The 14,557-nt window shown below is 41.3% G+C and overlaps 1 protein-coding gene across 2 annotated transcripts in view; it reads right to left on the minus strand.

Moving 5' to 3' along the window:
- CCDC93 (coiled-coil domain containing 93) overlaps positions 1-14,557 on the minus strand; it is a 51,550-nt gene that overhangs the window by 31,243 nt on the left and 5,750 nt on the right. The window contains exons 3-9 of one of the 2 annotated variants that reach the window (XM_063116622.1): positions 14,140-14,234; positions 12,832-12,943; positions 11,978-12,076; positions 10,189-10,245; positions 6,226-6,326; positions 3,135-3,149; positions 1,247-1,283 (exon numbers count right to left, since the gene is read on the minus strand). In XM_063116622.1, coding sequence (XP_062972692.1) covers positions 1,247-1,283; positions 3,135-3,149; positions 6,226-6,326; positions 10,189-10,245; positions 11,978-12,076; positions 12,832-12,943; positions 14,140-14,234 — 516 coding nt within the window. The remainder of the gene's footprint in view (positions 1-1,246; positions 1,284-3,134; positions 3,150-6,225; positions 6,327-10,188; positions 10,246-11,977; positions 12,077-12,831; positions 12,944-14,139; positions 14,235-14,557) is intronic. The other variant, XM_063116623.1, reaches the window with a different exon arrangement.

The following is a 14,557-nucleotide window of genomic DNA, read 5'->3' on the forward strand; positions in this document are numbered from 1 at the left end:
ATTCTGAACCCCCTTTCCCTTACAGGGGCTTAGTTTGGATGACAAGGTTTTGACTGTCTGAGGTACAAGTGTACAGCATCAACGAGATGTAAGTTGTCAAGAACTCCGTTTTCTTTTTGTGTCTTATCAATCTGTAAGTTTCCATTTCACAAGGCTGAAACTGCACATAGCGATAAAACACCTACGTGTGGGTTATGTCAGGATGTCTCTATCCGCAACTTCAGAACGGGACCCAGTTAATTGAAGTCAGTGATGGGAACTCGTGTTCCTGTGGTTACTCTCACACCACTTCCTTATTGGGCCTGAGAAAACTGTTCCAGCCAGCCCATGATTCGCTAACAGGCATCACCTCAGAATTAGAAAGGACTTGAGCATATAACGGGGTGGGTGGGTTGCAGCTGCCCATTGACTTCATCTTTGCCTTCCATTTGCCTTCACTTTGGACTCCAAGTATTTTTGTCTGGGCCATGTTCTATCTGAAGACCCATGCCCAGGTACGTATAGACAGCTTTAGGTAGCTTTGTGATTTTTCCCCCTTTGAAGTATTGTTTCCCAATGTACTCTGGCTGTTGCGTACCTTTTATTTCCATTTCCCCTTTCCCAATAAACTTACTGTCTCTTATTGTTGGTTGTCTGTGTGCTTCATTCCTTACTAAATCCAGAACTTTCATCTTGGTTAATGCTAATGTTTAAGGTTAAAGGCCTGGGCCTTAAAAACAGAAGGGGCTGGTTTACTTCCCCCTCCACTCCATTTCCTAAGCCTTTTGTCCCTGCCTAGACTACTACAATCTAGGCCAACCCCCTTCCACCCTTCACAGTTGCAAAGAATTGTGGCCACATTTTATAGAACTTAACAAAGGGAGTGGGATACGGCTCTAGGAACAGGTTTTTTTTGCTACCTGGGACTATAGCCCCTTTCACAACATTGTTGGACTTGGACCTTCTGCACATGTAAAACATAATGCAACTTGTTTTATTCTCAGCTGGATCAAAGGCCAGAAGCGAAAAAGGGAGAACACACATGCACAAAAAGATTCATTCACTTTAATTACCTAACGGTCATAAGGCAACCTTCCCCAACCTGCCCTATATTTTGGACAACTCCTAGCATTCCTGCCAATTGAGGGCTGATGAGTTGGAGTCCAAAACACCTGAAAAACACTAAGTTGGGAAGGCCATTCTAGGCTAAAGAGCTCTTCATTTTCCAAATCCCCATTGTTTCACCTAGATCAAGAAACAAGCTTACCTTTTCCATTTTTCCTTGTCTGCTGAACCCATACCTCCTATAGCATACAAGGGGGGTGGTTGGGTGGGGGCAGGAGGAAGAGAGAAAGAAAGAGAGAGAGAGAAACAAAACAAGATTTTGTGGCTGGATTCACTTCAAGTTCATAAAACGTCCCTTTTCCGCACATGCACGTGAGAACTTTCAATTGTTTTTAGAGAAAACAAACACAAACCAAAAACCAGCTCAGGGTTAGTCGTATGCTCAAAATAAAGCTGTGAAAAAGTATCATAATATTGATACACAATAACAAAACATGATTTTTCTGTTGCACTGCCTTTCATCATCATAGGAAAGCCTTATGGTGCTTTCCAAACTTCTGCAGGGTGCCAAAAAAGAAGGAAGTGCCTCAAGACTCCTGGGATTTTAATACAACGCAGCTCAGAGGCCTGTTGCTGATTTGCTAATGAAAGCCCATTTTCTTTCCCAGAGCTTTTAACTTTTGCCCTCTAGGGCACTAATTACCCAATTTTTATCTCTACCTCTGTAATTGACAGACTCAGGCAATCCAGGTGTTAATATGTTGCAACACTACAAAGCAAAGTGTTTCTCTCCTACCCACTCAGCCATCCCTCAGAGTGGTTTCATTTTCAGGCTGCTCTTGGTGGGCACCTCTGTTTCAGGGCAGACAGCAGTGCAAATAAGCCAAGGATAAACCATGGTGCTGGGTTCAGCCATCATGACAAGCCATGGTTTGAAGAAGCCAGTCGCATCGCACTGCTGGCTCCTGTTCAATTTAGATTAACTAAGAGACCTAGATCCTTTTCATACGGACTGCTGCCATGCCAGGTCTCCCCATCCCAAATTGGTGCCTTTGATTCTTTGTACCTAAGTTCAGGACTGCACATTCATCTGCTGAATTTCATCTTGTTGGTTTCAGTCCAGAGTTCCAGCCTGTGAAGCTCAATTAACAGCTTGCATCACGGGTACGGATGTCATGAGTGCCCGACTGGGTTCGCGAATCCTGCAGACCTCCCCCCCCCCATTTGCCACCCAGTCAGGCACTCCTGGCATGAGCACATACTCCGATCGAGAGGCCGAGAGGCCCCTAGCACATACGGCAGCTGCCCGTCCTCGTGCCAAAATTGCACACTTTCTCCAGTTACGTCAATGGCAGCTGCCATTGAAGCAGGGGGCAAATGTGCAATTTTGGCGTGAGGGTGGGTGGCTGCCGAGCACACGCCAGGCCAAGCCGAGCCTCACACGGCCCAGCGAGCAGGGGGCAGACAGTGGCGCTGAGGCTAGCGCCCTCCGAGGCAGGCACGGGTGAGTTCGCCCACCCCTAATTATGGACAAGGTAAACTGATGGGAAAGGGTGTCATATTAAGTGCATTTTAATATGTACATTGATGGTGCTATATAAATAAATAATAATAAATAATAATAATTAAAAGCCCAGATTTGCGCTTAAATGCAAATGTAAGTGCAGCTGAATAATTGGATACGTTCTTTCCAATTTATTTCTGAATACACATGACTGCGAGCTTCAGAAGGAAGGCAATGCAGGTTTGTTTGCCTTTACTGGCAAGCCACACACTGAAGTCAAATCCCTTTGGTTCCATGCTAGTATTACATTTCCTATGTGATGCAGAAACAGATCAGGGTAATAGTTGTAAACTGATTCCCAGCTCACTGCTCCAAAAAAGGTGTAGAAATTGGAATACTTTGCACTCTCTGCCCCACCTCCCATAGCAACGTTTGCATTGAAAACCTGAATCACCATGAACTTTCATTTCATTGCACTATTTAATGCCAAGCATAAAGACGTGTAAACAAGAAAAATTGCAAAACTCAAGTGCCACAGCCAACTGCAAGGAAAAAGCGCACACGCACGCAAAGGAAAAATACTCACAAGAAATCAGTGAAACTAAGAGAAGGGATAACAAATCAAACACAAAAAGATGAAGCAGATGAAAATATGGTTAAGAAGACTGTAGTGGAAAAGCTATTAAGGGTGCAATCCTACAGACGTTTAGACAGAAAAAAGTCCTACAATTCCCAGCGTGCCCCAGACAGCAATGCTTTTCTATCTAAACATGCATAGGACTGCACCCTAAGACAAAACATTGATAGTTTCTCCCCCCCCCAAAAAAAAATGACAGAAAAATAATTAAAAATCCTAAAAATACTTGCTAAATTAACTTGGTCTTTGACACAACACTTACATTTTTTGCAGGAAATTGGAATTTTCTAGGAAAACATTTGACACAAGTGTACTACATATGCCTGTTCGGCTCTTCACCTTCAACAAACCCTAAAGAAGCTTCTCACCATATCCATGGCTTAAGTTTCCTTAAGGGCCAAGTAGAGCCACCATTTTGAACCAATGCCACCATCATCGTCACTGCACACGATTCTCTAAACAGTCAGTAAACGCGTACTCACTGGTTGTGTATATGTATGGGCAGTGAATGCATCCCAACAGCAACAACAACAACAACAAAAAACAGGGAAAAACTATTGTGGAATCAGGCCTATCTGTATACTGCCTAGATCCTACACCATGGGGGGATCTACACTACTGCTTTAAAGCACTTTATAACAGTTTTTACAACTGTTGGGGCCCAGGACACACTGCATATTCAGTTTTCAAAACGTTTTCAAAGTGCTTTAAAGCGCTTTAAAAGCAGTAGTGTAGATCCCCCCATGTCACAGATACAGTTGTGTAAACCAATGGTCCTGTTCATGAGCCACTAATGGCCCATTGTACAAATAGCCAAGTGGGTATTGTTGGGCAAGCCTGAGAGGCCAGGGATCTTTACATGAGGCTCTCTGATAACAATGAAGGAAAACAGTACATAAAAAACCTAAAATATCACTTGTACATCACCAGTTGTTTTTTGAGGCCTTGAAAATGAATATAAAATAAATAACCTCTTTGGGAAGGGACTGGAAAAAAGACAGGTAAGATGAAATGGGCACACCACCTTTCTCTCATCCTACATTTCTCACTTATCTGCATTGTTTTATATTTGTTGAAACATTTTCTTGTCCTACAACCATTTATGGAAAGGAACAGGCTGTTCTACTCACCACCTGGATTATTCTAGAAAAGTATCTAATTTAGTCTGTTGTTCCAAACCAATGCCCCTTGACACCCTGAATGTGTCATAGCATGAGTTGGCTTGCAAGAGCCCGATCAGTATGCAATACTAAATAAACAACCTTTCTATCCCAATTTTCTTGAAAGCTCAGGGCTACATACACGGTTCTCCTTGCCCTCTGCCCCAGTTTTATCCTCACAACCTAGTGAAGTAGTTCAGCAAAGATATCCTACGAAAACCAAGGTCACACAGTGAGCTTCGTGGCTGGAACATCCAACAAACCTGGAGGGCACCAGGTTAGGGAGGGATTCTCTAAGCACTATGCCACACTGGGACCCACATTTGATAAAGTATGTTCTTCTCTCTGAAAGCTCATACTGTGGCAGATTCATAAGCATTCATAATTCCACAGAACTGTTTGCTGTTTTACCTAGAATGTGTAAGGTGAACATTTTGGTAGGAAGAATTCTACTTCAATGCAGGGATTAGATTACTTTCAGTCTCTAAAGTTCTATAGATATGAAAAGGCTTACAACACTTGTAGTTAGTTAGTTAGTTTGCATTGTTTATTGTTTGTAGCCAATGGCCATCACAACATCATAAAACATTAAAACATTTAAACATTAAAAACATTAAAACATTAATCTGATTAAAACTGTTGAAACGGTAGGGCAAGTTAACACATTAAGCAAAATAGAGCAGCAATAAAACACGTTATCTTAAATCAATGCCATACTCTTTGCGTTATTGTCTGCCTTACCCAAGGTCAGAATCCAGACCTGCCACAAAAGCTCTCCTTAACTTTAATGCTGCTAGGGCAAATAGGGCCACCCTGTAGCTTGCAAAGTTGTCTGTGTCTGCCAGCAACCACCTGATTTTGAACTCTTCCATGTGGCCTTCAAGGAAGTTTAGAAAGGGGAGGATGAATTTGGTCCGTGGTGATTTATAAAGGTGGCAGTGAAGAACATAATGAGCCAAGTCCTCAACTAGGCCTGCTCCACATATGCATAAATGCTCATTTATGGGACAGTTACCATATCTCCCCTTCAGGAGTTCCGTAGGCATCTGTTGAAATCTTAATTGAGTGAACGCTCGCCTGACAGGGAAAAAGGTTAATTCCTTGAGATATGAAGCCATTTTGTGGTCCTGCTTGAACTTAGGATACCAGATGGCCAACTTACATTTCCTAACCTGTTCAAGGTCGATCCCAATATCATTACTGAATATTATATCACAGATTTGGTGAACAGGTAGGGTGTGTAAGGTTGTGACTAAGAGAGGTGAATAGGATGACATCAGACTTCTACCAGTATGCACCCATCCCTCCCTATCCTGTAGGTCCAAAAAGCACATTTTTGCCAGGTGATGCTCAGGCATCAGGCAGAGCTTTTTCATATAAAGAATGACAGATTTATGTACACGAGCTCTCAGGGAGGGGATGCCTATTTCTGTTCTTAATAGTGCTCCAGGCATATTATGTGCCACTGCCAAGAGAGTGCGTAGAAAGTTATTCTGAATAGGTTCTAATTCATTTTTGTAGTAGGCGCCCCGTATGGGTGCACCGTACAAAAGATGTGCTATTATTTTGGCAACATAGACCTTTACCGTGGGTTCGACTAAGTGGTGTCCCTTTGTATAATACAGCTTTTTAATAGGGCCCAAGAGGCGACTGTTAGAGGTTGAAATTGCTTTAATGTGGGCATGCCACAGGGTGTTCTCCGAGAAGTGAAGACCCAGGTATTTGAAAGAGCGTGTCTGCTCGATAACTTGTCCATCTAAGATCCATCTGTGATGAACGTGTCTCTTACCACCACCTTAGTCTTGTTGTAATTGAAAGTTAGGCCCTCCTGTTTGCAATACCCTCCAAGTTGTGTAAGTAATCTCCTCATACCCATTTACCTGCCATATTCCAAAAGTGTAGCATGAACTTTAGACTCCTCATCTACTAACTTCTCTGCTCCTGCTTGTCGTTGATATTTCCTTTGTGGCTTATAGACCTCCTGAAAGACAACAAATGAACATAATGGTTTAAACTTCTAATGACCATAAGAGAGCATGACTGCCATTGAGTGCCATTTTTTGTAGAAAGGCGAAGTACAGATCAAGTACCAATCAATAAAGTAACAGACCAGTCTCAACAGCCTTTCTCCACAGAAACCTTTGGACCTTCCCAGAGGGCTTGAGGCTCATTATAGCCAACCCCCACAGCTGACAAGCAACTTAAAGGTTATGGGCAAAAACTAATTTTGAGTAAGTGGGCGTCCATTCCTGTAATAGGGGTGCCATTTCCAATACAAACATCACCTTCACTGTCTGGCTACTGATCTAGACTTCCATACCTCTCACACAGAATTTACAGTTAATAATAATAATAATAAAAAGATGGTTAATCCAGAATTCATTCAACACGGTCTCAGACATATCTGCAAGACATCTAAAAACAGCAAGAAAAAATGAACTTTGCATAATTAAACAGGTAAGTCTTAATTTTGAGTCACTGAAATTAAGTGCTCATTAATTTTACTTCGAGCTTCTTCTTGAATAATTATGCTAATTACCAGCCACTTAATTATGGCTGCTGCAACCAGTCACATCATCAAGAAAAAATTATTTTAGCACAACTGGGGTGGGGGAATGAAGAAAAATGATTCTAGCATGTCATTAGCTATCAAAAGCATTTGAAGAAAGTGGGAATATTTCAATTTAATACAAAATATTCAAATTGGAACCAGTATGGCCAATACATGAATCCCATGCATCTACTCCCCCCCCCCCCAGATTATAGTTTGCAGCCTGACACAACAGCATAACTCTTGGAATTGCCCCGTCTTCTACACTTTACTGTTTCAACCCCACATTCCTTCAAAGGCTCTGGATTATGGACCCCAGCCAGAAAAACAATCTTTCCCTGTGCAATTATTCAGCATTCCTGGATCTTCCTAGCCTCCCATTCCCTTTTTTTTTTAATGAAGGAAAGAATGCTTTGTATCAGTAAACAACAGAACTGGCGGTCAGAATTGGTTTGAGATAAGCAAACATGTACAGGACAAAGTCTCATGATTCAAAGTCTCTGGGGAGGTTGTGGTGGGGGAGCACAGAAATACTCCAAAAAATTATAAGAATAATTTCAAGTAGATCCTTTAAAAAAAAAATTCCTGTTTCCATACAGCCAACAGTTCTTGTACAGTGCACCAAGAAAAAACACCATCAATGCCAGGCACCCTTTGTAAGGAAGACAACAGTAGAACTGGAGCGTCTGATTCCCTTCCAGTGACATTCCACACTTCCTTCCAGACACAATGACAAAGGCAGTTTACTTTCTCCAAGATACAATGACAAACGAGAGCATTGTTTCCACAACTTGGCTTCCCTACTCTGTTGACTCTGCCCGAGGAAGATATGTCAAGCGCTGCTTTACTTCCTCCCGCCTGCTTTTTCTTTTTTTCTTTTCTTGAAGGTTTTGATCAATGTTGGCAGTTTCACAAGTGGGAAATCTTTTTAAACAATAGCCTATCAGTGGAGATGCAAAAGCCATTCGAAATCCTGCATTTCCAAGTTCACAGCAGCATAATGTGCTATTTCGTGTGGTATTTTAAACTGACATCACTTCATACAAACAGAGACAAGAGGGAAACATACATACAAAGAGACAAGAAATAAAATACATTTAGCTGGAATTTAAAGAATCAGTACAACGGGATTTCAATTTACAGGAGTCAAAAACAAAAACCCAAACATCACGTTTTAATACAAATACTTTAAAAAAAAACCACAGGTGCGAAGCAGCCTCTTAGGAACAAAGGAAGCCAAGTCAAACCATTGGTTCATCTAATTTTGTATTGCCTACACTGTCTGGCAGCAGCCCTCCTGGGTTTCAACAAGAAAGGCTGATTTTTCTCAGCCCTACTTGGAAATTCCAGTAATTGAACTTGGGACCTTCTGTATGCAGGGATTGTGCTCTACCAATGATCTCCTACCTTAAAAGAGGCATTCCCCCTTTTCCTGTCACACTGGAGTGAACGCCTCTAAAGTTATGCCTGCTATGACATGTGTCATCGGCTCAGTTCAGACAACACATTTCTCAATGGTGGTTTTAGATCTCTACGGTGGAGTTTTTACACCACTATTGAGAAACGTGTTGCCTGGCAGGAAAACTCCATGCAATGGTGGAGGTTTTTTTGGAAAACACTCCACACTGAATATACACGCTGTGCAGAGGAGAGTTCCTGCACAACCGTTGTGTTGTGTGGTGGGCTCTGTGTTTTCTGTTGTGTGGAGTTGACTTTTCCAACTGGCTACAGAGTTCTGTGGCAAAAGGAGGGAGTGCCGCTCTAGGATTGGGGGTGATCTTTTCAGCAATGGCTGATGGGTTACCATCTGGAAGACCAGGGCAGGGGAGAGGGCAGAGGAACTGTCAATCAAATGTTGAGATGGATTTTACTCAACTCTACGGTAGCCCACAGTGACACAATAATGGAGTCAGAACATGTTGTATGGGGAGTACCCCCCAAAACTCAACCCTTGAGTGGAGTTTTCACATTACGTTGACTGTGTTGTCTGAACAGAGCCATTAACTATAAATATAGCACACTTCATACTTCAGAAATATTTTTAGCCCTATTGTAATAAATAATAGATTTTTAACGGCAGTTGTTGTTTTTTGCAGTTGTCTCAGAAAAGTAAGAGCCAGTGTCTTCAGTGGGACTTACTCCCAGGTAAACTTGCACAGGAATGCAGCCTACGACAACAATCCAAAACACAGCTTCCAAACCAGTAGTTTACTTTTCCTCCTTTACAGTTGAGTTTTTTATTCAAAAGCAAAGATGTCAGAGAAATCTGCAATAGAATCAAATGGGTTAGGATTTCTGTGAGTCCAACCTACATGGATCCTGCAGACTTGCAGATTGATTTTTTTTTTTTTACTTTCTGGAATTTTAAGCAGTTTTAATTGTAGAAATATACATTTTAAAAAAACCAGCAGCTAAATATGCCTATTTCCCCCATAGGATAAAGCATGAAAATGTGCATTTGGGAGGATTTGCACATTGGAAGGGCATCTGAGCGAATTTGCACAAATGTAAATTTTCAGAGATTCTGGAAATTGGAGGAAATTCAATTGCACCAATGAGCGGGTGACAGAATGAAAGGCACCTGACAATCCATGGAACATAGAGAGAACCGATTTTACAAAATGCGCACAACCCTGCTCAAAAGTAAGTCCCGCTGTGTTCAGTGGGGCCTACTCCCTAATAAATGTTTAGAATTGCAGACTTACAGTGAAATACTGTACATGTCTATTCAAAGGTAAGTCTAATTGAGTTCAATGGGGCTTACACCCAAATAAGTGGGTGCAGCCTTTTGGTCGTACATTTCCAATAAATTGTCTGACATCTGCCGCAAATCAAGATATTGCACACAGCATCTAAATGAGGCTGCATTGTGTTCTAACCTAGAAGGAGTACCCATTGGAAGGCTGTATTTTAATTACTGTTAATGAGTGCTGGGATTCTCTTCAGCATTCCATAACTTTGCCAATGATGTGGGATGTAAGATTTTCCACCGTCTGCGAAAAGAGACACTTCTAAATAATGCAGTCTTCCATAAAATTAATTAGGACATAATGAATGGATACAATACCAGTCAAATTGGGCAGTTTCAAAGTTGTAATTCACCTGAAAAGAGTTACCGTTCGTAGGAAATAGAAAGTCTGATATATCATACACACACAGCCTATTTAACTGTAAAAGTGAGGGGGTGGATACACATATTCGAAACAGACAAAATCAGATTTCGATCAATTTAGAGAATACTTTTCGGAGGGGAATCTTCCAGAAAACCGACATCAGTGTATGTTATACTTACAGAGATCTCAGTAACTGCTTTGACAGCCTTCTCTTTCCTTTGCATGAAGTCATCATCCTACAAAACAATTAAGGTAACTTTAAGCAGCAGCGACACACATATATACAGTCAGAGACTGAACCTTGACAGTGCTAACAAAGATAGGTCAATGTGCTCATAACTGTGATGCTCAGATATACAAAGAATGAAGATGTGTCAATTCTGTACACTCACAATGAGACTCACACTTAGCTGGGTGTAAGCCCCACTGAACCCAAAGGGACTTACTTCTGAGTAGACATGTATATGACTGCAATGTCAATGTTTGCTTTCTACACTAGATAAACGGGGCTCATAGAAAAACATCAGAAGCTACTTGGTCCAACAGTTAAACTCTAGACTCAGACTGTGAAAACAGTCTGTAAGGGAAAAAGCCACTCCATCTCAGTTAGTACTTGTGATGTTTTACCATTTATTGCTAATTATATATGGTGTGTTTGTAATGTTTTACTGATTATTGCTATTTAGGACGTAAGTACTCTTTGGAGGGGGAGCGAGTGAATAGAATGTTGGAGTGAGTGCTGATTGGCTGTTGGATTCAAATGGTTTGAATGACAGCAGTTGGAGGCAGGAGTTAAGAGAAGCAGTTGGGAGTTGTATGTGGAGAGAGTGGGAGAGAGTCTGGCTTTGTCTGCCAAAGAGGTTAAAACCGAGGAGGATCAACGTCTTTTATTATTTTGCGTGGAGAAGTGAATGGGAGGAGATAGTGTAGACCAGTGGGTAAAGTAGGCAGGGTTACATAGGATACTGTATTGAAACAAACAAGTATTGTGATAAATGAAGCCACAAGATTTGTAAACTGCATGAACTTATTCTTAAATAAAAGTTATTTCAGTTTCATAAACTGGATTGGATTCTTGAAGTACCTGAGGGTAAGGTACAGTGTTATATGGTGGAAGCGGTGAAAGAAAAGGGTGAATAAAGAGTGCTGGGCTGGTTGCTGTGAGGCCAAAAAAGGGTCAGTGAGTCACAGAATTAGCAAGCAGCATTCTGATAACTTGTTCTACTGTTGGGATCCTTTCAGCATAGAGAGAAATAAAGGAGGCTCAAAGGGGAAGGCATCACAGTACTCAATAGAGTGCTGCCTTAAAAGGCTTGGAATCCCAGATTATTATTTATTATTATTATTTATTGCATTTTTATACCGCCCAATAGCCGAAGCTCCCTGGGCGGTTCACAAAAACTTAAACAATTCAAAGTGTAAAACAAACAGTATAAAAACATGAGATAAAATACACATTAAAACGAATTAAAACATACCATACATGATTAAAACATCCTGAAAACATTCTAAAATTTCGCTGGATAGGCCTGCCGGAATAGATCAGTCTTTATTGCTTTTTTAAATTCTAAAAGACTGTCAAGTTGACGAATCTCCTCCGGCAGGCCATTCCACAGTCTGGGAGCAGCAGAAGAGAAGGTCCTCTGGGTAACAGTTGTTAATCTAGCTTTTGCTAGCTGAAGTGGATTCTTCCCAGATCATCCTATGAATGCACTTGGATGCACTGTAAAATTCATCCACCCTCATGATATACACAACTGGACATTTAAAGAATTCACTGAATTACTCGACAAATGTTTTCGGCTCCAATACCAGCTCATAAAGTTTGATCCATTAGCCAATGTCCTAAAACCCATGAACCAAATCAAGTGAGGCAGGTTTGCATCAATCCCATCCAATTTAAAGATGCTGAAGAGAATCAGTTTTGTCTCTAGTTTTTAATGACAGAAGATAAAGCCGGACGTTTACCTCGGGTAGTCGGTGTGTCTTTTGAAACTGAGATATGGAATATGAGCGAATATAATCTCCCATTTCTTCCCGGGTTTCTATTGCACGTTTCACCAGCCACTGGGAAGGAAAAGTGGGAAAGAAAGGAATGACAGGCATTAAAGGAATGAATTACACATATACACGGAATATATTGCATCTATCAAAAAGGCCATTTTAAAAAGGAAAACCAACCATTGCCATAAAAGAAAATGCTCCAAAGGAATTCTCTGAGAAACCAGTGCCCTGCCAGGCTAATGCCGGCAGGGCGGGAGGAGCGACAGAGAGCCTCACGGTCCTCCTTTTACGAAATTACTCTGTAGATGGGCTTCTAGAGACAGCTTGCTGGCAGGTTTGGTTACAGGGAAGAAAAACACCACTGAATGGATAGTGGATGCAAGCTCTGATGCTGCTGAAAACAGTTAAAATCTTTAATAGTTCTTTTTATATAAGGCTCGACGTTTCGGATTTAACAAAATCCTTCCTCAGGACTTGACGCTAGATACAGGCTGCTGAGAAACAAACTGTTCTTGTGTATTGAAAAATCTTAAGCTTTCCTTTCTTCTAGGTGTTCTTTAACGAACTGCATTTTGCCAAAGAATTCTTTGTCACAAAAAAGTGAATGTTGCAAGGCTACAAGACAGGTAAACTCCTAAGTCTTAATGGAAACATTTGTTTGCCTTTAGGGAAATACATCCTACTTCATTCTACTCACACCCTTTCACCAAAAGAATCACTCCCTACAGGCTACTAATTGTAGGTACCTCTTATTTTCAGTATGGTACTTCTTTTCATCAGCTGCGTACTACAGCAGGGGAGAAATCCTTACAGCCTACCTGCACAACAGGAAATATATGAATGAAGTCCAACCCCTGTATCTGATGAGGCTCCAGACGATGTGGGCACTTCATTCTGGGCAAGACTGATACAATTTTCTCAGTTAAGGCACTGGAAACAAGTAAAATATGAAAATAAAGTCAGAGTGGGCAAATAAAGCTGTTACTAGCCTGAAAGTGCCCTCTAGTGGTCAAAACCAAATAATAGGTTAAAAAAAGAAGTGAAAAGAACAGTTTTTAAAGTACCATATTTCTTCGATTCTAAGGCGCCATCGATTCTAAGGCGCACCCCATTTTTAGACCTGTTTATTTAGGGAAAAAAGTGAAGAATCTATTTCTTCTTAGAATCGAAGAAATATGGTAGTCCTTCAGGTAGGGACATAACCTACACAAAAGCCTGCACACTCTTAGTGAATACATACACCCCGAAAACATTCAAGGGTTTAAAATTATTGTTCCTTGGGGTGTTCTGGGATCACCCAACACTGAAACATTCATGGAGATAAGCGGGTGTGAGCCAGTGCTTGGATGGCAGACAAATGGGAGCCCTTTGTGGAATCCATTCGGAGCTTTCCAAGGTAGAACCATGGTTTTATGGTTCTATAGAGCTGGCAAGGAGCTATTTGGATGTACGTCCACTCCAACCCCCTTGTTGATGCAGGGAATCCACGGCTACAGCACTCCTGATCAGTGGCCGTCCAGCCTCAGCTTTAAAACTGCTAATGAAGGTTCCCCAGCAGTCTGTTTGACTCTCACGGAGCTCTTTTACCCCCTAAAAAGGCTAAGAAACACACATTGTAATGTAACTATAAAATATATGCAATTCCTTTTTTCAATTATTTAATATGGTCTTTTAATTTTTAATTGCATATTTTCTGTTCACCACTCCAGGATCTGTATAGATATGGAGTGATTCACAAATGTGTAAGTAATAAATAAATAAAATTCATTACACAAAAGGTGAAAATGTGCAAAAGCAGCACTAAAAAGCCCACATACAAAGAACAATAGATAGATGGCAGCATCTGACACGTGTAGTCTTCTACATATTCTTACAGTGCTAGTTAAAAGTTCATCTTATTTTCATGGCTACTTTCAAGTTCGGAGGAGGAGAAGCTTTTTAACTGGGGCAGAGGGGTGGGGTCATTTAGAAGACCAAGAGGCAGAAGACAGAATAGACTGAGACAGAACATTCTTAAGACAGGAGAGTTCTAGAACTTCAGGTGACTTCTCACAAAGTTCTGCTGCTAAACATGTCATCACACAACTCAAGAAAATGCATTCCCAACAGGTTCCCTGCCAACTTACATTTTTTGACCAATGGTCGAATTTTCTTGGAACAATAAGTCGACATCAATGTCGAAATTACATGTTGTGATACACCACGTCATGCCGCCAACCACCTAGAAAAAGGCAAAAACACATTTTAATACAAACAGATGTCAGAGGGAAGAGTGGAAAAAGCTCTATGAAGAGAGACTGAAACAACTGGGCATGTTTAGCCTGGAGAAGAGAAGATTGAGGGGAGACATGATAGCACTCTTCAAATACTTAAAAGGTTGTCACACAGAGGAGGGCCAGGATCTCTTCTCGATCATCCCAGAGTGCAGGACACGGAATAACAGGCTCAAGTTAAAAGAAGCCAGATTCCTGCTGGACATCAGGAAGAACTTTCTCACTGTTAGAGCAGTACGACCATGGAACCAGTTACCTAGGGAGGTTGTGG

The sequence above is a fragment of the Elgaria multicarinata genome, chromosome 2, assembly GCF_023053635.1.
Source record: "Elgaria multicarinata webbii isolate HBS135686 ecotype San Diego chromosome 2, rElgMul1.1.pri, whole genome shotgun sequence".
NCBI classification, from domain to species: Eukaryota; Metazoa; Chordata; class Lepidosauria; order Squamata; family Anguidae; genus Elgaria; species Elgaria multicarinata.